Here is a 27,252-nt window from a genome sequence, read left to right as displayed (position 1 = left end):
CACCCTAAGGCTCGGGAAGGTCCTATAGGAATCCATTTTGGGTTTCCTCATGTCGGTTTCATCCTTCTAAGTGTTAGAAGTCGATACCGCACACGCGAAACTCCAAAAGAGGACGGAAATAGGTCGAGCTAAAACGAGGCGGGCACCACTTCTAAGGTGCTAAGATAGTCGCAGGAAGACCCCTAAGGCTAGATCCTAATTCCTACGAGAAATACTAGACCTCACGAAAATTGAGGTCAACACAGTAGTATGGCTGTCAATTTCGGTGGTTTTGGATCGTTCTCTTTTGAGATTGATCTGAAACTCGGTTATATTTTCTTTTTCATTTGGTTTTGAGTTTTCGGTCAAAACTTAATTTTTGGTAAGTTTTTGGACTATACTCTTCAGGATCATTTATAACTCTTAGATTTTAACTGAAAATTTACTAAAATTCTTGAGTAGATGTTCAAAGGTCTACAGGATTTTTATCACTGAGATGCCACCATAATTCTTCTGTATTTCATGTGTGCCCAAAGTAGATAGGTAATCTTCTTTAGTTTAAACTTGAAGCCAACTTAATCCCTAAAGTGATGAGACTATCACAACTTCTGAAACTTTTCTGATGGGACTGCAATTAATATTGAAACTGATGTTTGAAACATTTTCAAAGAGTATAATTTTAATGTGTTTTTTATTCTCCTAGAAATTCATGCTTCATTAGTTTAACATTCTAAATAACGATAATTGCATTAGCTGATGGAGTTTTTTCTTAAAAGTTCTTGTTTTCTCTCTGTAGGTCCGCATTTCAACGAAGCCTGAAGGTCAGGGATCCAAAGGTATCGCTTGGCATCATGTTAACTGTTTCAGGGAGTTATTTCCATCAGTCGATATAGAGAAAGTGTCTGGCTGGGACAACTTACCTTTGCAAGATAAAGAAACTCTGTCAACAGTATCTAAGAAGGATGCAAGTACTGCTAGAAGAGGTAACTTATGCAATGAATTATCTGGAAAGTGAAAGGTTGATTGTGTCATTTTTTTGCTATTGACGGCTCCCAAGCCCTTGATGCGAAAAGTGGAGGATTGCAATAGATAGTTGACAGCCAGCGTAAACATTTTGTCAAACATGACATTTATATGTATCTATACGTGTATTTTTTTTTTAAATTTATTAGCGCAACGTACAAAAGAGGAAGTTTTGCAACATGAAAATTCAAGGGAAAACAAGCGCAGGAAAGTTGGTGATCAGAAGATTTCAAAACATTCTGTATCTGATGGAAATGAAACAAGTGGCGCTAATAAGGATCTTGAAAGAAAACTGGAAGAGCAAAACAAGAATTTGTGGGCTATTAAAGATGAGCTTAAGAAGCAGGTTACCACTTCGGAGCTACGTGAAATGCTTGAACTTAACGAACAAGATTCAGCAGGGTCGGAACATGATCTACGAGAGCGTTGGTGAGTAATTTATTAATTTGTTTAACAACAATGTTACATAAAACAACTCAAATTACATTCTTCATTCTTGTCAGGAGATGCGCAATATAGGTGTCATTTATAGGCAAATTTTATGTTCTGAAGATGTCAATTCTGTCTAATTTTTTGATTAAGTGACGTTTGATCCATTTTGATGGCAGTTGTATTTTGAACTCGATTTGTATAACATAATATTTGTAATTCACCATTTCAGTAACACTATTCTAATCGATTGTGAGAGTTCTTAAATAATTGTGATATTTTTGGGCATATCAACGCCATCTATTTTGTGAATGAGCGATGTTTGGATTATTTCCACAATGATTGAAGAACTTTGAAATTATTTTGTGTGACATTGCATCCCTTGTCCGTCGCCTTTAATACGTGTAGCTCGAGTCAAGATGGGCAACACCTACAATAGTTCCACCTAATTAATTGGATTTTTGGTTTGTAATGCTTGATGATTCTTATGGTCGAGGGGGAGTAATAGCTAATATGAAACACTACATTATTTTTTTCTACTAGGTCTCTCACAATGACTTCTCTATTTTTGTTCCTATTTCTCTGCCACTTTAGTGATTCGTAGAATCCCTATTACCTTCTCATCATTTTGTGGATTGCTATAATTACTCTGTAATTATTATTCTATTTATTTATTTATAGAATTTTGAAATTATTTTATCATTATTATTCTTTAATTTTGTATATCTTCTATAAAAGCTCTCCTAGGATCTTATAAATACGACACAAATATTGTTGTGACATACTCAATCAATTCTCTCCAATTTTTGTCATGATATTAGAGCTTTAGTTTTTTTTTTTTTAAATTTCTAATCCTCCATTGCTACATTCTTTTCCATTTTTTTTTTTTTATAACTGCAGCGTTCATCATTGCATTGCCGTAAATGTTTTTTATTATTGCAACTTTTGATGTATTGCTGTAAATTGGTTCCATTGGTACAGCGTTTATCGTTGCATTGCTGCAGCTGTTTCAGTTTTTATTGTTTTTCTTGTGCATAGAATTTGATTTTGCTCTGCATGGACAAACAATGACAACATTCACAGACCCTTACTCTAGGGTCTCAGCTTGTCTTGAAATTGAGGGATGCAATCTAACTCTAATGGGAGACTTGCAAAACATCTTTTCAGTATGTTGGTTGAATGGAAAGAATTATTTAATGTGGTCTCGATTGGTTTGCAAGAACTTGAAGGGAAGAAAAAAATTATATCATTTATAAAGCATTTGGAATTTGCAATTGTTATGTCTAAAAATTTTCTTATAAAATTGAAAGGTTGAATGGATATGTTCAATGAGACTCTACTGCACATAATCTCATACAACGTAATCTTGCAAATAATAATTTATAAAGAGGAAGCTTGATAATATTCTAATATGTGCTAGTGTTTGTAACCACATATGAATAACTTCTATTGCTGTAATTTTCAAGAATTATGATGCAAACTTGAAATGGATGACATTTATTCTTTAGCTTGAAGGGAAGTATGAAATGGCTGCATAATTTTCTCTAGTTGGGAGTCAAATTCACCAAGAATTTTGCTCTCTTTTCTTCTTCTTTCATTGCCACCTCATTGATTTGTTTCATAATACTTGCTCATCAATCTATGAACTTTTGTAAATTATTTTGTAATTATTATATTTCCGACTTGTTGGCCTATTTATTATTGAAATTACTTTGTAATTTCTTCAGTTTGTATTTTTTCCTTCAAATCTATACTCCCTAATAATATAAGATAGTGAAATATTACTTGCATGATTTTGAAATATACAACAAATGATAAAGAATAAACCCATTAGATAAGTAGAAGAAATTAGTGTTGAAAATCTATGAAGAAAATTTGGCTAGGTCTAAGGTAACATGTACGATTTTTTTAAAATAGTTTTCTGTTTAGTATTGATTTTAACACCTTTATGCAGTACTTAACAAGAATTGATTTTTTTCATATGTTAACCTTTCTGTTTTATGCCCTTAGTTACTTTTACCTTTTTAGATGGTTTTGGTACTCTCAGGTAATTTTTATTTTATTTACACTACACTTCATGGGCATAATCAAATATTTTTAGAATACAATCATTATTCTTAGATATTTAGAAATGTTAATCTACCTGTAATTTACGATGCATGTACTACTACTCAGTGCTAAAACTTCCAGAACGTGGTTATAGTTTTGTTTAGAATGCTTACTCATTGCATTAGTATTCCATGTTAAGAATATTAACATGTATGTCAATCAGCTCTTATGTATTTATATATCTAGCATGTAAATTTCAATTTTTACACGTCACCTTATCCATATGTGAAAAGGTATATTTCACTTGATGATACTTGCCGAACTAATGTATTGCGAATTTCTTTGCTTTGGTTTTCAAGTGCCGACGGAATGCTATTTGGAGCGCTTGAGAAATGCCCATTATGCTCTGGTTCTCTGCATTATTCTGGAGGCCAATATCGCTGCCATGGCTATGTGTCGGCTGAACCTGTGCGCCGGAAGTTGAAGTGGAAAATTCCGGAAGGCACGAGTAATAAGTACCTTTTAAAGGTTAGTCTAGGGTTTGCTTGTAAATGTAAATCCACAGTTTTCTGGGTCTGATTTTAAAAGTACTCTCTATGAATAACAATTTTGCAGTGGTTTAAGTCACAAAAGACTAAAAAGCCCAACAGAGTACTACCTCCTAAATCATCTTCTAATCATCCTGGTAACATATCTAGTGGCAAGCAGTCCCAACCGTCTACTAGTGAAAAATTGGAGGATTTGAAAGTTGCTTTAATTGGAGAAATTGGGAAGGAAATGGTATATTTTTTTCCTTTGATATGTAATTTGTCTTTATTTGTTTCTGAAGCATTATAGACATGTAAATGCCGAAATTTAAGATTTTATTACGAAAATAGATGAATAATATTCCTTGTTCCGTCACTTCCTTTAAAGGTTGCTAGCAGGCTTAGGAGTTGGCGTCGCATCTATTCTTTGAAAATCTGTGCAGATTACCATTTCTAGGATGTTATACCTACGACTTGCATTTTTACAAGGTTGATCTGTTTATGTAACTGAGAATCTGCAGGACGATTTGAAGCAAAAGCTTGAAGATTTTGGAGGAAAGGTTCATGCAAAGATTAACGAAGGTATATAATTTTCTGCTTAACAACTCATTGGAAGCTTGCATTTTTTGTTTCCTTACTTCACAGTTTAGACCTTGAATGCTTTGCATTTTTTTTTCTTAATGTTTTTTGTGACTATTAGATACTAGCTGCTTGATTGCATGTGGAGAGGTGCAAGTTTCGGACTCCGAAATTAAGAAAGCCAAGTATGATTTATTTTTCTGATACACATTTCACATCGATGAAAAATTTATTTTCTTTTATATTATTTCTTTAAATTTGTGTATATTCTATTCTCTAATTTGTCAGGAAGTTGAAAGTTCCAATTGTGAGGGAGAATTACCTTGGCGAATGTATCGAGAAACAAAAGAAGCTTCCTTTTGAATTATATAAACTGGAAATTTCCGGTGAGAACATGCGTGGAATGGTCACCGTAAAAGTGAAGGGGCGCAGTGCCGTACATGAGGCTTCTGGCCTGCAAAATTCAGGTCATATTCTTGATGACGGCAAAAGCATCTATAACACAACTTTGAATATGTCGGACCTATCGACTGGTATCAATAGGTAAGAGCCTTTGTAAGTGTATTTTTTTGATACATTTGTTTTTGAAATGTATGAATTTTGTATATATAATATACTTACTATATAGAAGCACTACGAAAAATTACCAAACATTTGGCGGTGTTATTAATTTTGAACTTTTGTTGATTGTACTTCATCATTTTGAGTTGATGCTTAAGGAAGCTAGTTAATCTTGACAAATTGATGGAGACTTCAGTGAGTGTTAAATGAAATTTTGGCCTTGCACTGTAGCGAGGGAAAAAAAATCTTGAAATCTATTTTGTCATCGTCATCAAAATCGGCTTCTTCTCCCAAAGATTTTGGATTGGTTTTATTAATCCTCCATCAATCCTTACTGAGTGTTACATGAAGTGTTAAATTCAATTTTTTTCAACTCATGTTGACAAGTTCTCACCTTGTTTGTTTGGCTATAGCTTTTCTTACAAATCCTTCCATAGTAATTATAGCTTTTTATCCTTTTATTTTATTTTATTTTATGACATCTATTATCCTTGTTGAAATCACATGGGTCTATTTTTCATGGTCGTCTTCAATAGATGCTTCCAATATTATTCTTAGTAATATCGTAGATCAATCTTAAGATTCTTATATCTTCTTCAGTCAAAAAAATTACAACTAATATCCAACCCAAGGATTTGTAAAGTGTATCGTTATTGTAATTATATTCTACTCTAGTATGATATGCTAAGGCACTTATCTATTTTAGCTTTTTAACTTCAAATCAAGTTATGCCCACTATATTCTTTTTTTTTTTTTTTAAATATATTCAGGGCACTTAAATCTACATGTAGAGGTATCTGACATTTTACTATATTGACAGTTAATTATTAACTTTGGTGAACTTAATTTAACATAGTTATTGATTATTTGCTTCAATATTCTTATGTCTCTTATAAGCAAGTAATCTATGCAAAGAATTTGATTCTTTCTATATTTTTCTATGAATTGACTTAGTAAAAAAAAATTTCCTTCATAATTGTTCCTTCCGGCAGAAAATCATATTAGATTCTTCTATGGCAACGTGAGTTTTTCTAAGCTCATGTTCCTTTATCCTGTGTTATAATGTAATTGTTCGATTCATTATTTCGACCACAAAATCTCCTTTATTTATAGAAGATTAATATAAAAATATTTTTTCTTCAACCATGTAGTGTTTTTAGTCATTGAAATTTCCTTAAAATTATTATTAATCAAGTTATCTTATATTGTATTAGCTTTTCTTGATAGAAGAACGGAGAAGATGGTGATTTGGCAGGCTGTATAATATCTTGAAAGTATCAAAGACAAAATTTGTCACCAAATTTCGTCTTTATAGGCATGGTTGCATGTCATTTCAGGCAATCTAAATTTTATTTAACTCTATTGTATTTGAGATACGGTCATGCTAAACAATATCTTGGCATCTGGATTTTCTTTTTGTGCGAGCCATCATTTTTTGATTAATTGCCCATATACCCTTTGAACAGTATATTTCAGCTTCCACCTGTGTTATGGTCTATGAAATTCAAAATAATTCTGACTTATTTCAATACTTCAAGCTATTACATACTTCAGGTCATTCAAGAGGACAGAGGGTCTAATTGTTATGTATTCCGAAAATGGGGAAGGGTTGGAAATGATAAAATTGGTGGGAGTAAATTGTCAGACTTGTCAAAGTCTCAATGCATTTTGGAATTTAAACGTCTGTTTCTTGAAAAAACTGGAAGCTCTTGGGAGGCGTGGGAGCAAGGGAGGTTTGAGAAACAACCTGGAAAATTTTGTCCTCTTGACATTGTAAGTTCGTATTCTGCTCAGTTACTTGAATGTTAAATAAGCTTTAATGCCTTTCCTGCTGCTCACAGTTCCTTGTAATTTGCTTACTTCTGTAGGATTATGGAGTTAAACCAGCATTAAAAAACAAAGAGCCTAAGAGCACGAAGAGCAATCTTGATCCTCAATTACAAGGCCTGATGAAGATGCTTTTCAATGTTGAGACATACAGGTTACTCTCTCTCTCTCTCTCTCTCTCTCTCTTTCTATTTTATTATTTTTGGGAAATTTACACACGTAGCACACAATTCTTATGTATGTACATATCTCAAACCCAAACATTCTTTTTTACATAAATAGCATTTTGGTGCTTTAATCTATGCATGAAAATGTGTATTTCACTTTTAAAATTTTGTAATAGTGCTATTTTTGATGTGATATTAAAGATTTGAGTGCTATGTGTATAAATATGGTAGATGTGGTGTGAGATATGTAAATAAATAAGAATTGTGTTCTTTGTATGTAAATATCCCTTTATTTTTGTTAATTTTTTTGTCTAGATACTCTCATTGTGTGCTCCTAAAAGCTCAAACCTCCCTTACAGGGCTGCTATGCTGGAGTTTCAAATCGACATGACAGAAATGCCCCTGGGAAAGCTCAGTAAGAAGAACATTCAGAAGGGTATGCAAACGTGATGTAGCCTGTATATTCTAGCCAAGAATAACCATTGACAGTAATACATAAAAACCAGAATCAAGCATAAATTTTTTCAGATCTGTGAAGTTTCGGAAGTTTACAATTATATATATAAATTTCTTTTTTTTTGTTGTTGCAGGTTTTGAAGCCTTAACAGAGATACAAAATTTATTAAATAATAGCAATCGACATGAACCAGCTGTTAGAGAAAGCTTGATTGTTGATGCCAGCAATCGTTTCTTCACTCTTATCCCCTCCATCCACCCTCATGTTATAAGAGACGAAGATGAGTTCAAGGCAAAGGTATGCCCTGGCTAACTCACTGACTTCCTCCATTGCCATAATGCTCGAGCTTCTGGGCCCCAACTATGGAGTAAAGTGTCAAAATAGTCCCCTAACTATTTACATGGGGGCTGTTTTAGTCCCAGTGTCTATATAAGTGCCCAATTAGGGTATGTTTGGGATAGCTGTAACTTATCTAACTTGGTCAAATAAGCTGCTGATCCAGACCCGCGTCTAATAAAAACATAAAACGGAGTTTCCAAATATGCCGAACGAACGCTCGAATCAAACGCCGGGCTGTCTTTTTCAAAATGCAAAACGCAGTATTAAGCTGCGCCAAATGGACACCTAGTCTCTGGATTATTTAAATTGACACTCTAATAGTCCTCCATGCGGACTATTTCGGCCCCAATTTAAGGAGTATGGGGACTAATTTGATACTTTTATAGACTCTAGGACTAAAATGGTCCTATGTAAATATTTGGGAACTATTTTAGCACTTTTCTCTTTTATTTGTTGTGCTCTTCTAACTTGTATCACCGGGTTTTCCTGGAATTTTTAGGTAAAAATGCTGGAGGCTCTTCAGGACATAGAAATAGCTTCCAGGCTAGTTGGTTTTGGTGAAGAAAATGATGAGACACTGGACGAGAAATACATGAAGCTTCAATGTGAAATTTCTCCATTGCCCCATGATAGTGAAGATTTTCAGATGGTTAAGAACTATCTTCTTAATACCCATGCTCCTACACATCAGGTTCAGAATGGTTTTCTTTGATGGCTTGGTTAATTTTCTTCAGTTGATTATGGGGCTTTTTGATATAATTTTTCTGGTTTTGTGATATCAGTACTGGAGCCTTGAATTGGAGGAGGTTTTTGCTCTGCAGAGGGAGGGAGAGTTTGACAAATATGCACCATATAGAGATAAACTGAAGAATAAAATGCTCTTATGGCATGGTTGGGTTTTTTCTTTCTTGCTTATCTATTAATGCTTCATTCGATAAAACCTTGACAGTATTGTGTTTTTGTTGTGCTATAAGAAACCTAATCATCATACTATGCTAAATAATTATATTTCGTAAGTTCAAATGCTCATAAATTTATAGTGAAGGCTCCTGTGAAAAGTATGACCGCATTTTGTAAAAAAATAATATTTTAGGTATGTAAACCCATATAAATCAGCACTCTTTTCTGAAAACTCAAACAAGCGATAGGATTCACCAAATGAAGCCTGAAAAAATTGAGATGGCGATTCATGATCTGCTATTATAGTGAATAGTTTTCTTTAACTCCTATACTTGATAGAAATTCTAACCGGAATTATCCATCGTTGCACGCTAATATTGATATTTTTCTTGCATTGAGAAAAGTATCAAAAAGGTCCCTTGACTCTTTATTGGGGGGTCATTTTACTTCCAAAGTTTTTAAAAGTGTCAATTTAGTCCCCAATGTTTTTTAATGTTGGTTGAAATAATCCCCAATGATGATTATTTTAGTCAATATTAAAACTGTTTGGGGACTAATTTAGCACTTTTATACACTCTGTGACTAAAATGACTACATGTAAATAGCCAGGGGGACTATTTTGCCACTTAACTTCAGTCCTAGCATCCTTCACATATCCGTTAAAAAGCTTAGAAGCATTTGCCAACTTGTTGCAATGTCGATTTCACAACTTACATATATGTTGAAAGTAGTCTTCTAAAACTTGAAAGCTCTCAACAGGTTCTCGACTGACAAACTTTGTTGGCATTCTCAGCCAAGGATTGAGAATAGCTCCTCCCGAAGCTCCGGTGACCGGATACATGGTGATTCTCTTCCCTTGCTTGCTTCCACTTGTCTTCTAATGATACTATTGGTGGTATTATAAGAGAACCGTCTTACGTTTATGGTTTTTCTTTGTGCGACAGTTTGGAAAAGGAGTTTACTTTGCTGATCTTGTGAGCAAGAGTGCACAGTATTGTTATGTTGACAAGAAGGATCCAATTGGACTAATGCTGCTCAGTGAGGTTGCTCTGGGAGAGATGTATGAGCTCAAGGAAGCTAAGGTGAGCGCTCTAACAAATCCATGAAATGTCCGCTTACTCTTTTCATTTATGTGCAATGAAGTGTATTATTATGAAAAAAACTAGAATTTTTGAAACTGTTGTGGGCGTTATAATTTTTTTCTATTGAAATAAATTGGATGATAACATTCTTAGAGCTATCATATGTAAACTGTAGCAGATACACTGAATTAAATGGCTCATGTCATGATTTTTTTTCGACAAAAATTTTATGTTGGCTGCGAAGATGAGCTTGTAAAATGTTGTTTCTCAGTTCTCACCATTGAAATATTTGAAATGCTTCAAGAACTTCTTGTTAAAAACAGAACGGTGGCAGCTTTCTAGAAAACATGGATCTTAATTATGCAAATCACAGGCTGCTTCCATCCAAGTTACATTGACTTATTTCATGAGCATCTTTTTGTGCGGCTGACCATTTTGATTAAATAATTTTATTGCATTTTGAAACTGAGCTTGTGCATTTGATTGCTGCGACTTCATGCTCATATTAGAAATTTTTTTAGGAAGATTTACCTACATACCGATCGATTCCTTTGTATTCACATATCTAACACCCAAACTTCAATTCTTACAATATACCACCTTACATATGAATAAAAAGGTTTATTTCACTTTTTAAAAATTCAAATGGTAGCATTTTTTATGCAATGTGAAAGATTTGGGTGGCATGAATGTAAAAAGTGAATTTTTGGTGTTAGATATGTAAATACATAAGAATTGAGTGATATGTATGTAAAGCACATGCTTTTGATGATCTGTAGCTTGAGTGATTATTCAATTTGTTTTAAAAGCTTACTGCAAAATCCGTTTTCGAGTTGTTTTCTATTCCTTCCAACTGCAGTTCATAGAAAAGCCACCAAAAGGAAAGCATTCAACAAAAGGACTGGGAAAGACTGTTCCTCTGGAGTCAGAATTTGTCAAGTGGAGAGATGTCACTGTCCCTTGTGGGAAGCCAGTGCCCTCTTCGGTTCGAGCATCAGAGCTCATGTATAACGAGTACATCGTCTATGATACTGCACAGGTTAGTATTTGATGACGAGAAATTTGTCAAAATGATCCCTGACTCCTTTGCAAGGTCATTCTAGTCCCAAAGTCTATAAAAATGTCAATTTAGTCCCCAATTATTTTAATTGGAGCTAAAATGGGACTAATTTGACTTTTTTATAGATTCTGGGATTAAAATGACCCTATGTAATTAGTCAGGGGATTATTTTGACATTTTACTCATTTGATAACCTAAAAATGCTCATTTTTATAGGAATGAGGTTTATTTTCTAGATTAAATGATCAAAATTAGCATTGGATTTTACAAGTGTGTTTATTTTTGTTTCAGAGTCTTTTATTTGTTCAATTTGGCCGCTCAACTCAATAGATTTCAACCATTTTGGTACCAAGTTTTTGTTATTTCTTTTGATAAAAATTGGAAGGAAGCTTTTTATGAGTGCATTTTGAATTTTTTAGCATCAATCTCATTATAATTTGAGTTGGTATTATATTATGAGATTGATCATAAAATCTAAAATGTTCTCTTAAAAAACTTTCCTCAAGCAATTTATGTCCATAGAATGTTGACAGCAGGACATATTTTGTTCAGATTTGGTAAGTAGAGAGGCTAAAGTTGACACCTTTATAATTTTAGTGTCCATTTTGATTATTTACTCTCTTTTAATCATCTTTCCTAACTTTTGCTTATTTTGATGAAACACATTTCTCACTTTGATAATTTAACAGATAAAGATGCAGTTCCTGTTGAAGGTGAGATTTCAACACAAATGGTGAAGGAAATATGGTGAGTTAAAAATGTTTTTGGTTGTAATTTTTTGAGGAATTATGGGGGATATAAGATGCAATATTCAATTTTTATTTGACACTCAACAGAGCCATCTTTACTTGGGTGGTTGCGAGTTTTGGCCTCCCCCATACTATCCTATGTACGAGTTTGTTTTGTGATCCTCTTGTTACCGTAAAAGTAATCATTATGTTTCATAATTATATGATAAACTCTAAATAATATTGCACACTTGTTAGGAAAATCTTTGTATCATCTTTTTTTGAAGTTAAAAGTTTGGCTAAAGATGCAAAATTTCTTGTTCTTCACCACCTACACGCTTGGACAGGACAACACTTCTGATACTAACATTAGTGAACTCAATTTAGCTTTGCCCAAATATAAAATGTTAGTTATGATTATAAGCTTTTCTTTATAGAAAATTGATGAGGCATGTTAATGATTGTTAGAAACATAATTCTCTTAAATCAAAATTCAGTGATTTTGTTCCAAGCAATACATATCATCTTACTTTACCTCAATTCACAAAGTGCCTATCTTTCTAATGTTATTTACATAAAAGAACCATGGTATTTACCCTTCATTCATAAATATTATAGTTTTACATTCACAATCTTTAATATATTATTGTTCTTGTTAACTATAGTACATAACTATATCCTTACTATAGTATATATATTTATTTATGAAAAGCCCAAGGGTTGATTTTATTGAAATAGAAAGATACATAAATGTTGTATGAGAGGGCCCAATAGACTCCCTACCCATACGATATCAAGTACAGTAATACCCCAACAAAAAAGATACAGATAAACTCAAAAAAATTTAAAACATGTAGAAAACAATTAGGCAAGTAGCAAGTAGCTAAGGACGAGCCAGTTTAGCCTTGCCTCATCCTCTAGTTTTAGGAGCAGATCCAAATAATAAATTTTGAAGTGTCATGTCATTGCCAGGAGTAATCAAATTATCATCCATTAAGTTTTCAAGTTGGGGTGTGTCCCTAGCCTTCTTCCGCCGTGAAGTGTAAATCTGTCATTCTGATTAACTATTAGAACCACAGTAGAAGGAAAGACAGTCGTTGTCACAGTGATAGGTTCCAACGTATGTGAAGCATCAATTGTCATATTTGTACCTGATGCTTCCTGAATAGGAGCTGCGAGGCTATCCTGATTTTCGGTTTGAACATTATCCCTTATAGTATGGTCAGGAGAAGGGTTCCCAGGGGCAGATACCTACTCCTGTCTTGTCGTTATTCCCTTCTCAAGTTGGTTGTCATCAGGTTTGCTGGGAGTGCGTTCAGACACGTGGGGCACACTGACAACATGTTCATGCTTTTTGACTATTGATTCTCAACTGTAGGTGCAATCTGAAACATTTCTCTTGCGACTGTCCAAACATCTCGCAGTGGTTGCAGTAGTAAGGTTTTTGTCCCATAATGATTTTTTGTCAATAACCATTGTGAGTAGAGTCAAACTAGACTTCTTCTACATCTGATAGTGTAATATCTCTTTCAATCAAAATCCTTGCAATAGAGGGCATTGAGAAATGAACTGTAGGTATGTCTACCTGCAAAGGTTTTCTAAGAATAGTCCCAATTGCATATAAGATAGGTAGGTCAAAGAATTGAAGTTTAACTTCAGGTAATGAGAACCAGATAGGTGCAATTGGGGGTTCTTGACTGGGATCAAAATCAGGGGTCCATTTGAGCAATTTCATATGATTGCTCTCGATTGCGATGAATTTCTTTGAAAAAATCTGTGTAATATTCTTCTATGCTCAGCTGTATCATAACATGTCTTCCGTCGAAAAGACCCACCTGTCAAGCCTCAACTAGTTTGAAATCTTTAAAAACCTTCCTGATAATCTCCATCTTAGGGCGATCTAATTGGAACTTTCCAACTAGTGTAAATTTGTATTTTCCTGCACGATTTGAAATTTCAGTGTCAGAGAAGAATATTGCTGGTTTTCCCGTCTTTTATTCTACTTTTTTTATGCGATTTTAATCTTCATGTCCTGCAACAAAATTATGGTACATCTGCGGAAAGATCGGACTATCTGCGAGGTGGAAATGAGAGTTGTGTTTGTGAAGCACTGTAGCATCAGAGGGTTTGGCGGGTTTCTCATCGACGAGGGCGGCAGCATAGAAAAGCCCTGAGGCCATTAGGAAAGCCCGAGGACGAGAGGTGAGGACTGGAAGGCGTTGTCGCACGAGCAGCAGACGACACACGACGACGACTGTAAGGCGCGACCGCACGAGCAGCAGACGAGATGCCCGACGCAACCGCATGAACAGAGACGAGCAACGAAGCAGACGACACACGTCGACAATAGCAACAACGATGAATCAGACGGAAGTGACGAAAATTGATAAACAAGGAGCAGAGCTTGATCAACGAAGAGATGCGGTGGAGTAATAACCAGGGATCACCATGACGAAACCCTAGCACAGCGTGATCATTAGCGGGAGTGCCATCATATATATATGTTGGCTCGATAATGAAATGTGGACCAGGTGGTTTGATCTGAACTCAAATCAAGCTAATTATGGCTCATTAACTTTGATAGGAGCTCGAGCTAGCTCAACTAAAGGAAATGTTGGTTCATATCAAATTTAATTCAAGCCTAGATTACAATATTCATAGTTGTTATCTATCTGAGGAGCACACTATAATATTGGCATCTCTTTGTTTTTGATACATTTATAAAAATGTATTCTTCCAATATGATTTCTAATATGTCTATTAACCATATATTCATGATCTTTTTTTTTTTTTGATAATTATACAAATGTTTAACTCTCGAACAATAATTGAATCCCTTAAAACTCATAAGTTAGAATTTGGTCTAGAATTTGAACAATAAAAATCAAAATTTTAGTTTGATGGCTTTCATTTTAGTAGATCTAAAAATGAATACATGGAATGTAATTTTTGTGGTGGGGTTAAAACAATGAGTGATCAAGTCATTGAAATGGGAGAATATTTTAAATATCTTGGGTGTATTGTCCAATGTGAAGGTAATATTTATTGGGATGTTATTAGTAGAATTCAAGTTGGACAGTTAAAGTGAAGAAAAACACCATGTTTATTGTGTGATTGAAGAACATCGCTTCAAGTTAAAGGAAAATTTTATAAGATGGCGATGAAACCTCAGTGCTTTATGATACAGAATGTTAAACTTATAAATGTGAAACATACCATTGCGTTGTTGAAATGATTACACTCGTGACAAAGTGCGAAACAAATATATCTGTGAAAAGGGTTGGAGTAGCTCTAGTGGCAGAAAAGATTAGAGAGTTACCTTAGATGGTTTAGGCACATTAAACATCACATTTGATGATCTTGTTAGAAAATTAGATGTTTTAGACTTTACTTTTGTTAAGAACGATCGAATTAGATCTAAAAAGAAAGATGATTTTAATTTGTTAGAATTAAATAAAAATGTGACACTCAATAAAACACAATGGAGAGAAATGTTTCATGCAACTGACTTAATTAGTGTGATAAAAACTTGTTGTTGTAAATATTTTTTCTCTATTTTATGGGCATGATTAAAGAAAAAAATAGATTGTTTATTCAACTAAAAGTTTATTTAAAAAAAAAAATTGACTTTTTTTTATATAAGTGAACTTTTGGGAATCATTTGGTTCTCATTTTTGTAAATATTTTTATCAAAGTTTTTGGATATATTTAGTATTTATTAAATATTTTTCTATTATTTTAAAAGCTTTTGTGTATCAATAAAAGAACTTGTATAAATTTAATAATTAAAATATAATTAATCTTATAATTATAAAAAAATCTTTAATCAAAGTTTCTTATAAATGCCCATCCTTATTCAAATCTCAAAGAGAGAGAGAGAGAGAGAGAGAGAGAGAGAGAGAGAGAGAGAGAGAGAGAGAGAGAGAGAGAGAGAGAGAGAGAGAGAGAGAGAGAGAGAGAGAGAGAGAGAGAGAGAGAGAGAGCTTTGGAAATTAAAAATCTAGCTTTTGTTATTCCACAAACATTCATTAATAATAAGCTGGTAATTTTTTCAAATTAATTTTGTGTTAATTAAAATTGAAAGGCAATAATTAGAAGGGCTGTTGACATATAGATAAGATTATATATTTAACAGATTTAATGTATGTGACTTGTAAAGAATGAAATTGTCAAAATTTTGATAGAGCCCTCCTTAAAATGAAGACCAATTGTTTCTTTGAAATTTTAGAGAAAAAATATATATAATTTTTTTGACATCTAACAATTTCTTCAGACTGATATTAATTATGATGGGATCTTATCAAGGTGCATTAGCTCTAAGTTTTTGAAAATTAGATCAATTAGTCAACTAAAATGAGATGTTTAGAGGTAATTGTTTACTCAAATTGAATTGGATGATGTAATAAATATAAAAATATTTTAATATATTTGAAATGACTAATAATGATGCAATTAAAATTCTTTCATTAAACCAATATATAACATTCTAATTTAGGAAATTTTGCTCTGGAATAGAAGATAATTTTAAAATAACATTTAAAAAATGATTATTGATATTATTATTTATTCTTTATGTAAATCATTTATTTTTTATTTAAGTCATTTATGAGATGGTGGTGAGATCTGCAATGCTTTATGGGGCAAAATGTTAACCTATAAAAGAGAATCATAAAACTAAGTTAAGTGTTGTCGAGATGAAAATGCTTAAGTGGATGAGCGGCTTTACACTTATAGACAAAATGAGAAGTGAATATATCCATGAAAGGGTTGGTGCATCTCCATTAGTAGACAAGATTTAAATAGAGTCGTCTTAGATGGTCTGGTCACATTGAACGTTGACCATTTGATGATCCAATTAGGATGGTAGATGTTTTGTTTCAGCTTATGCTAATAATGGTAGAGTTAGAACTAAAAAACTTGGCCATTTTGTCTAAAAAGAATTTTAATTTATTAGAATTAAATGAAAATATGACACTCAATAGGATACAATGGACAAAAATGATTCATGTAGTCGACCTCATTTAGTGGGATAAAAGCTTATTGTTGTTGTTGTTGTTGTTGCTGTATCAAAATTAAGAAAATAAAAATTGATCAATATTAGAACCAGATGACTCATTACAGACTGAATTGGTTCACCGGTTCAACTTTCGTCCAATTTTATGTTAAAGAAAATGTGGATACAAACTAAACAGAACGATAAGACTTATTCATGGTTGAATTGGTCGAACCAATTGGTCCAACCAGACTCAACCAATACATGCTCCTTAATCTTCCAATAAAGATTCCACATTTGATTTTGACTTGTGATTTTCTTTAAGCTAAACATTATTAATTTCAGACCTTGTCACCTTATCCTTAGCTGGTTTTATTTTTATGCTCATTTATCCAATTTTAAGCTACATTTTAAATTATTAAAATTATTAAATATGTTTTTTTTTTCTTTAAAAAATGTTGACCATGAAGAGCCATAAATCAATCAAACAAGGGGTTTGAACAGATCCATAAACCTTGAATAAAGTCATTTATTGCAATATAATATAATAGAAAGGGATATTTGCAAATCAAATTTCTTAATAGTTAATATAAAAATAAATATAAAAATAAAAATAAAAATGGAAAAACTGAAAAAGGGGGGAGAGAAAAGCATTCAAAGCCTTAATCTTCTCTAATTATCATTTTAAACTTAGATTTTATTAATTTGATTTTACTTTATTTGGCTGAAATAAATCCCATTTTATTATTTAACTGGAAAAGTTTCCTTGTCAATTTATGATTTATTGTAATAATACATTCAATTATAAATTTTGTAAACATAATTAAACTTCTAATTACTTGTGTTTATTTGAAAATTAGAACTCATCCAGAAAATAAGAAAATAATGAGATGTATTGATCTGCAAAAGATTTTGACTACTTTTGTAAGCATTGGCATGTAAAGTTCATGTATGAAAGCCAAGTAAAAGTATATGAAATAAGAAAATTAAACAACGATAAATCATTTATTAAAAAAATTGAATCGTAATGTATAGACTTGAGACTATATTTATAATTTATTGTACATTATGAGTGCGCCAACACATACCTCGACCAGATCTAATGGTCCAAAGGAAAGGAAAAACAACAAAGAAGGATCCAAGCCAAAGGTGAATGATAACCGAGTCAGGAGAAGGACAAAAAAAATGATACGAGTCTGAACAGAGAAGTGAAACTTTGGAACCCTAACCAAAAAGAAAGGAAAAGATGGAATGCAATGGACATACAACCCTGCTTGGAGAGGGCTGCCATCTAAAGTACCTAATTATAATCAAAACAATGCATGGATGGTCTCGATAATGCAAGATATGGTAGGTTGTTGTTTACTAGGAGTAATAGGACTTATAACTTGATTATAAATAAAGTTACATGTGGTATGCATATTTTCCTAAGACTAATGCAAACATATTTTGAAATTTCAAATCTAAGTGTTTTATGCCTCACCACATTCACATGTTTAGTTTTAATTAGTGTTGAGTGCACCGAAGTAAGTTGTGTAATGGGTTATGCAAGTTCTTGATGATGAATGCATAAAAAGTTTGTTTAAAAGCCAGTCGGTATGGATTGACAGAACTTAACTTATAAGGTGGAGGTTCTCACGGATCAAACCACCCATTTCCGTGCAATGAGTGAGGGCTCGAAGACAAGGAATAAGAGCATTACATTTTGCATATGCCTACAAATCATGTTATCGTTCACATTCCTAAATTGAAAAATAATTCTACTCAGTTTTATTTGGTGTCAATCGAGGTTGCTTAGAGGTTTGATTTTTCTATAGTTGTGAATGCAATGATCAATGTGGCTTACTTTTGGTTATGAGTTTTGTTTTAAAAAGTTAAGTTGAAATTGTCTAGGTTGGGGTGGAAGGTTTAGTCCTTAGGTGAGCCTATCAGTAATCCAAACAAAAGGAAGAAAAGTAAATATCGACCTATAATTTGGGCATATCTATAGAATGAAGACAAACTGAAGGTATAAGTACCAACCCTAACTTATGTGAAACTCATCAACTAACATAAACTAGACTACCATTTATGGTTTAGTTGAGATTCATCCTTCACTTTGTGTTTCGTCTTTTTTTGGATAATTCAGATGTTCAAGTCAATTGACCATAACACTTCTTAACTCTATATCAGAGAAGAAGACTCAAGAAAAGATCCTAAGTTACTAGAGCAACTTATTTATTCATAGCAGCCTTGCAAAATAGTTAGCACCCCATAATAACGTGTAAAGTAAATCTAAGGTGACATTTTGTGTTTTGTCTTTATTAGCCCTGCAAAACGAAGTTAGAATGCTTCATTTTAATGAATGTGTTCATTTTGATTATTAATGTGTTAATTCTTTTTTTTATTTAGAACAGCCCAGTCAAGATACCCACGACTTTCCATCATCCTGGGTTTTCAGGTTCCTTGATCAACTTAGTCAAGAGAGACAGTCAAGTCTACTTTGATCAGAAGATTCTTGTCGAGAACCATGAGTTGTGTCTTCTGACCAGAGGAAAATATGTTGAGATTTTCATACCTATTTTATACTGTTTTTGATGATATTGCACTTTAAAGAAAGATAATTTTGATGTATTATTGCAGGAATGATGAAATAGGGTTATTCGAGCAAAAATATGCAAAAAATGAGCGAATTTGGAGCGAAAAGGGGCTAAAATGTGAAGAATTGAACTAGGGCCCTGACGGCGTCATCGACCCTGCCGACGGCGAGATTTTCCCGAGACTCCAAAATTAATTCATTAAGAAGGTCCGCCGACGACGCCCTCGAGGCCGCCGACGGCGAGCTCGACGGTTATGTCCAACTAGGCTTTGGATGAGGACAAATTTTGAAGGGATACTTAGGCAACTCTTGGGAAAGCTCATCCACAACTTTAAAAGAAGATTTTGACCAAAAATTGAGGAGAGCCTAGAGACTCTAGAGGTCCTTGAGGTTAGAGAGGTTCCATTAGTGTATAGAGAATTTACTAGAGTGTCAAAAGTGTGAGGAATTTTTCAAGAGATTGTAAAAGTGGAGGGAAAGTGAGAGATTTCTTCCTCCTTGCAGCTTCAAAGAGGAATTTTGTGTGTTGTAAAGAAAGGAAGAGATTCAGAGGAACTTCGAGGAGTTTTTTTGGGGAGAAATTAGAGATAAGTTCATTTATTGTTGTAATTTATATGACTTTGCTTTTATATATGAATTCCGAGTTTTGTTGTGTTTTTCCCATGAGATCTGAGTAGTTTTCTCTGTCTTTCTCTTTATCTTGAGGTTTGTGAAATAGTGATTTAAATCGGTGGAGCCATGAAAATATTAAAGAAATTGTGATGAAAATTGTGATGATATCTTAATTTACTTTCAATCTGGCCAATTGATTTGTTAAAATACGAATTGATTTGTTAAAATATGTTGAGTTTACAACTAAAGTGAGGATTACATCCAAGATTCAGGGAGTTCAAAGCCCTTGGAAGTTGGGTGCAAATAAATAGGGAAATAAAATTATCGGGCGTAGAGTTGGAGATTTTAGAGTGACAGACTAAAATCCTCAGTTTGGTTATATCGTTTGGGTGCTGAAGTGTAGATGTTAGCTCTTTGGCGAGGGGAACGTGGGAGTTCCGAAGTGAGAACCGACATCCTCTCAGCCTAGCCGCAGATTCAATAAACAAGCGTAGGATTAGTTAATGTTCTTTATACTTGGGCCAAATGGTAAATAATAAGTATGCTCCTATTTGACATAATATAATTTGAACTGATTCACTTTATCCATTCACTATAATTTCTTGACGAGGAGAATGATGCTTTCTTATATATTGAATATCACATTCGAACCTTCATTAGTATATTTAGTTATTTAATAGTTATTAAAATTACATATTTATTTCAATTGCCTATTAGTGACAGATAAATAAATTGAATTTCCTTGTTGCGATTAAAGTATTGCTTTTCTAAAATCTTAGTTCGTAGTTCTAATATTACTCCATGTGGGATCAATATCTAGGACTCCATTAGAACCCTATATTACTTGAGCGATACGTATACCTGCGTTGATAAGTGTGACTTTACAATTATTGAATATTTATTACATCCATATTTATCGAATCTATAACTGTTATTAAGTTTTGGTATAGTTGATGAGGAATTAAATCTTTTAGCAGCAGTATTAAATACTTATATTTTTAAGCATATATAAAGTCGCGGTTTAAATTTGCATTCATTGATCTTTGTTCATTAGGGTTTCATTAGGGACGCTCTTGACTATGAGAATGTCTTTGCTATTGGGAATTAGGAGTTTGGAAGGTTGGTTGGAGAGCTTAAGGTGTATGTAGAGCTCTCCGGATGTGGCTATTTATAGCCATGGGAGGCCATGTATTGAAGCTCTTAGGTGCTTGGGGTTCTCTGGAGGCACCTTAGAGGATGAGCAGAGGGATTTCAGAGGCTTGGGCAGAGGGAATGAAGCTCTTCTCCATGCTTGGTGTGCTTCACCATGGAAGATCCAATGGAGGTGAAGGAGGCATGACAAGGGCTTGAGGGGATTGGGATAACTTTTGATGTGCTGACAAAGATGAGTGTTAGTGTGGTTTGACCCTCTCATGAGGTGATTTTAATTAAGTGTGTAAGTTTGTCCTTTTGTGTTTATTTTTAGATTTAATTAATTTAATTTAATTTTTAATTGGGTTTTTGTGTCATGGTAGGTCATTTGAGTCATTGGTTTGATTTTAGGGATAAAAGGTTTGAGCTTAAGTCATAAGTCTTTTCGTTTAGGCTAGGGCCTTAGGCTTTGGGTTGGTCATTTTAGGCCTTTAAGATTAATTAACTAGATTAGTTTATTTGATTAATAATTCTATTTATTTAATTTTTTTATTTGATTTTGAGTTTAACTTGGTAATTTTAATTCGTTTGGTGTTAAATTAGGTTGATTAATAATTTTAGTGATGTTTATTTATTGATATTTGGTTAGTATAAATTTTATTTTAATTTTATCGTAGTTTGGTTTAATCTTGATATTCTTATATGGGTTGAGCATTTTAAACTTATGATTCAATTTAATGTGTTTTAGTGGTAATTTTCTCTTCAGGGTTGTTGAGTTTGGGAAAGCAATTAGGTAGGCTCAAAACCTAACTTAGGTGGCCTAATTTTTTTTAATTTAAATTTTTGACGTTATGGTTTTCTTAGTTTAGTTTAGGTTTTTAGTACAAAGAATAAATTCCTTTTTAGCCTAAGATTGGCCGCATGCCCAATGGGCCTCTTTTAGATCAGAGAGGGCTTTGGGGTAGTCAACAAGTTATCACAGGGATTCCCAGGACTCTAGGCTTCATGGGTTGCCTAGGGCAGCCTCCACCTATAGGAATTCAACTTGGGCTTCTACCTATTTCAAACCTCATCTTCTCAACTAATAGTTGAGGATTCAGGCTTAAACTTATGAAACCTTAAGTGAATGTAGAATTGGTTTGGAGTTCTATGTGAGTAAGTTCCATTTCTAGGCATCTAATAAGGCCACTGAGGCTAGATCCTAGGCTTCTATAGGGAGAAAAAGAGGTCCTCAGAAAAGTGAGGTCAACATCTCTAATATCATATTAGTATAAATTTATTTAAAAGAGTATAATTAGATTTTTCATATTGGTTTTGATAATAAAGTTGTCTTTGGTGTTTTACATAAACTTGCTTCCTTTTTTGGGAGAGGTTTATCCAACACCTTTAAGTGTGCTCATTGTTTGTCATTAAATTATTTAATATGCTTTTGAGATGTGTTGATATCTTCCCGATTATTTGTGCTTTTACACAATAGATGAGATCTACATAGAAGTGAATTATATCCAATATTAGCGATAAATAAAAGGACTTAGGATGAAGCACTCCGACCAAAACTCCTCTTAACAGCTCATTATCTACCCTCTGTAATTTGTTAAGCCACAGGGAAGTTTATTTAAAAATACTCTTTAAGTGAGTTTCCTTAATTTTGATAAATTCTTATAAGGTAATATTTCATGAGCGGTTCTTGGTTTGTAATGAATTGCTCTATAAAGAGTCTAGCAAATTTGTCAAAGTTGTGGATAGTTCCTTTAGGAAGAAAATATAATTAAGTACGATCTTTGCATTTTAAAAATTGGAAAAACATAACAAATGAGAGCATTAGAGGCTCTTTGAATGTGCATGATAGTTTTATAGTGATTAATATATTAAAATAGTTGAAACATCCAATCAAAAGAATTATTAACGAGTAGCTTTAGCCCATTAGAATGGAATACTAAAGGCTTATATTTTTTTAAGAATGAAGATTCTTGAAAGCTACACCAATGAGTGGACTAATTTCTATCCCTTAAAATAGTTGAACAAGATGCAATTCATCTCATCTAATTTTATGATGAGTATCCATGGAATGAGGTCGAGTCAACTCCACTAAGGATGGTGGAAGATCACAAATTGGATGAACAATATGAGAAAAAAAGACAACCAATTCTAAGTTAAGCTATGTTGGGGATGGAACTTCAACATGATGGTAAAAAGACCTCATATCACTACATTGATCAGCTATAAATTATTGATTTTGTGGTTGATAATTTCTATGTTTTGATGTTGCCCCCTATCTGTTAATCTCTTGTAACAATTGAAGAATTTAAGCTTGAATTTATTCCATTATCTGCATACGTACCTCTAAAGTTATGGTTGTATTGCTTTCTTGATTGAAGATGGAAAGTCTCTCATTATAGAAGTATTCAAAGTGTGTTGGGAATCACTTCTCATATAATCACTTCTTCACACCAAATATTTAAGTGTGTTGAGAATCACTTCTCCATCATCCATTCAAAATAATCAAATATGTATATGAAGTTATAAAATTGCATTCTTCTCTTCAACAAGAGAAGTGTGACAATTGTTGACGGTCGTTCGCTTTAAGCTTTCTTTCAAAAATGTGAACGTAACTCTTAAAGTTTTCCCCCCTCATATTGAAAATGAGCTTTCGCGTTGAAAATGAGCTTCTAATCTAATAAATTTTAGAGAAAATCATAAATTACTTTAGTAGGTATTAATTCTTTAATTATAGTTCATTTTTTAATATTAAAGTGCCACAATAACCTTAAATTTAAATGATCCTAAGTTTATTGCAGTCTTCTCATCAAATCACTCAATTTGATTATAAATATGTCAAATTTAGAAGTCAATTGATTACTTCAATTACAAACCCTATTATTCGTAGATTGAAACATTTAACTGTCAAAAAATTTAATGGCCTAAAATAACAGATTAATATCTTAACATTATTGCACAAATAACCATAACACATAATATGTATAAAAAAAGATCCATTTACCTACATTCCCCCATTCTTATATATCTACACATTAAATATCTAAACTTTATATTTTTACATTTACATCGCTCATATCTTTCATATCACATAAAAAAATATCACTACTTTAACTTGAAAAAATGAATACACATTTTTATGTAGGGGTATGGTGACAATACATGCAAATACATAGGATCCAAGTGAAATGCACATTAATCTTTCAAAATTAAAGCTATATCAGTCTTTTCATACATATTTTCTATTAAAAGAAAATTACATTAAAATTGAAATAAACAAAAAAAAGCTAACTTGCAAGAAATATCAATTAACTAAATACCTAACAATTCCTAAATTTACAACAATGTATTTTTTTTATTTTTTATTTTTAATTCTCTCACCATTTTAAACCATTTACCAAATTACCCAAAAGTCAGTACAACTCAATCCTTTCCGATCAAAACAAAAACCCTCTAAAAATGTAGTACGCAGAGTTGTGTACGTCTGTAACCTCAAAATAGATTACAGTGAGGATATTTAGAGATTATAATCGCGTTATAGCTCCTGTAATCTCCCTGTAACCTACCTGTACCTTCTAGTAAGTTCCGCGCCTCTATTTTCATATATATATAGATAAGTTACAGAAAGGCTGGATATCCTCGCTGCAACCTATTTGCAGAACCTATTTGCAGGTTACAGACGTATTTGCAGGTTAAAGACTCTGCTTACCATATACTTAATTTTTTTCCCTCAAGAACAGCGAAAAACAGCAAAAGCAGGAGCATTCGCCGGAGCAGATTCGTAATGGAAGGGCGCCGCGGGTGCCCGCCACTCTCGATTTGCATGCCGAACTTCGGCCACCACTTTAGGCGATTCCTCGTACGGCGGCCGTAGATCTCCAATCGAAGGGAAGGAGACGATATCGAGTGGCGAGAGAAGCGGGATGGCGACCTTCCACTCGGCGAAGCTCCCCGATGGCGGCCCTACCTGAATCGATGATGGAGCGTGCATCCGCAGCCTGGTTTGATTCCGGCGAGTTTCGCCGGCGGTAGTGGTTTCCGATGCTAACGCCGTCGACATCTTAGAGATTATGATGGAATGAAGGGTCTGTGGCTTGTGAGCTTTAAAGGAGAAGGGGATAAGGGCGAATTGAAGCGCATGTGGCTCGCACGTGGGAGGAATAATGAATCACTTATTTAGGAGATTTTTTCATAGAAGATATTTTTTTAGAAAATTGAGCAAATAAAATTTAAAAATCTATTTTGATATAAATATAATTCATAAATTGAGGCATTTACATGCATACCACCCAATTTCTATAGATTTGCATATGTGACGTCGAGAGAAAATATTGCATCAGGACTACGCACGTAGAGTTAGGTGCGAAGTCTAATGAAATCACGTCATGTGGCGGTGACAGAAAAAAAAAATCTACCCGATAACATAAAAGAATATTCCTCTCATGTTATTCAGATGTTATTATGTGTTATTTAGGTGTTATTGTGTGTTATTCCAGTGTTATTAATATGTTATTGTTATTATAACATCGAGAATATTCCTATAACACAATAATACCTGAATAACATACAATAACATCTGAATAACACAAAATAACACCGAGGGGGGATATTCCGATGTGTTATCGGGCCGATTATTATTTTTTTCTGTCACATCCACGTGTCGTGATTTCATTGGACTCCGAACATAACTCTACGTGCGGAGTCCTTATGCAATATTTTTTCGCGACGCCTATGTATCTGTTTCATTTATTTTTTTTTTATATCGCATAAAATTTATAATTATTTATGCTTAAAAAAATGAAATGCTTTTTTTTCATGGATGAGTAAAGGATATATATGTAAAAATTAAAATTTAGATATTAGATATGAAAATAAATGAGAATTAAATGGTGTGTAAATAATTAGAAAATAAGGGGAAATTTTAAAATGTGAATAGTTCTTAGAAGATATTTTTGTTCTTCAACCAGCATTGTTGAAAGGTATAAAATAATTATTAAAATCTAATTATTTATTATCTTATCCAATAATTTTATCTATAAAAAGATTTTTTGCATAAATTTTGGTTTTATATTGATTTATATATAAATTCATGAAGAGATAAATTTTTCAAAAAAATCAGTCTAAATAAAATATATAAATATTATTTATTAAAAATCTATTAATGTCTAATCATTATTTATTTATTTAAATAAAATGATAATTCAGCTGTGAGCTGATTCGAGTTTATCAAATTAATGTTAAATTTAATTAATCAACATCATAAACTAATTCAACATGAAAATGATGGTGTAAGAATTATCAAAATTATTTTAAAAAAACTATAATTAATTTAATTATAACAAAATGAAGATAGACGTATTCTCCAAGTCTGAACTATATAATTTGTTTTTTGATCCCTCGTCAGGAGAACGAAGAAGATGATATGATTGGAAGAGAAGACCACGAGAGTTATGGGAGTTACGGAGTTACGGCGCAAGGTCTCCCGACCCGAAAAAAAAAAAAACCTAAAGTCATGTTATATGAAAATCTGTCCATAATGATTTGATGAAAAAACCACTATGTGCATGTCAGTATGTCACATGGCTCAAAGATGAGGATGTAACATATATCAATTCTTACACCAGTTTTGACTTTTGTGTACTTATAATTACAGGGATTACCAAGAGGCGAGCTAAGCTAGTAAATTTGATTGGGCTATTTCATCAGATGAAATGGTTAGACTAGTCCAGCGAGCTGGTTTGCTTAAATAGCCTGGTAGGTTAGCTAGCTAGTGCAAGACAGTTGGTACATAGGCAATTTAGGTTGGCAGTTCATCCTAATGGTTTACTCTGATGAAAGTTGGGTCTTTTGGATTGTTGGGTTGACCCAGACCCACTAGGCATGTTGAGTCAGAACTTTGTGGGTTTTTGATATACAATATCACATCAATAATATCATTATTTTATCTTTTAGAAGGAGCAATTATCACTAGAAGGATTTACAAATTTTTATATATAATAAGTAAAATGTAATTTTTTTTCTTATTTAATTTAGTGATGATGCGTGCCAAAAAAATTGCGGCACTAGAGTAATGAATTATTGTCTTAGCTTTGCATGAGAATTCAATACACACAGATAACATAAGAGAAGTGGGAGGAGACACCTTGACTTTTTAAGTTAAAAACGCTTGAGGAGTGGGGGGGACCACGGGGCTTAGCCTAGTTGAAATAATCTACTATAAATGATGAATACACA

General features: G+C 33.1%; 2 protein-coding genes across 2 annotated transcripts in view; one reads left to right on the top strand and one right to left on the bottom strand.

The window, feature by feature from the left end:
* The window catches only part of LOC110032047 (poly [ADP-ribose] polymerase 1), a 22,651-nt gene extending 10,663 nt beyond the window's left edge, over positions 1 to 11,988 (top strand). The window contains exons 4-20 of the mRNA XM_020735558.1: positions 776 to 962; positions 1,152 to 1,431; positions 3,840 to 4,008; positions 4,096 to 4,260; positions 4,529 to 4,589; positions 4,708 to 4,771; positions 4,875 to 5,129; positions 6,686 to 6,920; positions 7,016 to 7,128; positions 7,501 to 7,577; positions 7,732 to 7,895; positions 8,437 to 8,628; positions 8,720 to 8,828; positions 9,597 to 9,679; positions 9,782 to 9,919; positions 10,779 to 10,958; positions 11,669 to 11,988. Of these exons, the coding sequence (XP_020591217.1) occupies positions 776 to 962; positions 1,152 to 1,431; positions 3,840 to 4,008; positions 4,096 to 4,260; positions 4,529 to 4,589; positions 4,708 to 4,771; positions 4,875 to 5,129; positions 6,686 to 6,920; positions 7,016 to 7,128; positions 7,501 to 7,577; positions 7,732 to 7,895; positions 8,437 to 8,628; positions 8,720 to 8,828; positions 9,597 to 9,679; positions 9,782 to 9,919; positions 10,779 to 10,958; positions 11,669 to 11,716 (2,520 nt within the window). The 3' untranslated portion in view covers positions 11,717 to 11,988. The remainder of the gene's footprint in view (positions 1 to 775; positions 963 to 1,151; positions 1,432 to 3,839; positions 4,009 to 4,095; positions 4,261 to 4,528; positions 4,590 to 4,707; positions 4,772 to 4,874; positions 5,130 to 6,685; positions 6,921 to 7,015; positions 7,129 to 7,500; positions 7,578 to 7,731; positions 7,896 to 8,436; positions 8,629 to 8,719; positions 8,829 to 9,596; positions 9,680 to 9,781; positions 9,920 to 10,778; positions 10,959 to 11,668) is intronic.
* A 12,760-nt stretch (positions 11,989 to 24,748) lies between these two features.
* LOC110032064 (uncharacterized protein At4g14450, chloroplastic-like) lies at positions 24,749 to 25,078 on the bottom strand. Its single transcript, XM_020735577.1, has one exon. It carries the CDS (start codon positions 25,076 to 25,078, stop codon positions 24,749 to 24,751), a length of 330 nt encoding a protein of 109 aa, XP_020591236.1.
* Between the last annotated feature and the right edge of the window lie 2,174 nt (positions 25,079 to 27,252).

This window comes from Phalaenopsis equestris, unplaced genomic scaffold (assembly GCF_001263595.1).
Source record: "Phalaenopsis equestris unplaced genomic scaffold, ASM126359v1 Scaffold000877, whole genome shotgun sequence".
NCBI lineage: Eukaryota > Viridiplantae > Streptophyta > Magnoliopsida > Asparagales > Orchidaceae > Phalaenopsis > Phalaenopsis equestris.
Note: the sequence above shows the minus strand (reverse complement) of the source record. Positions and strands in the feature narration are given on the sequence as shown.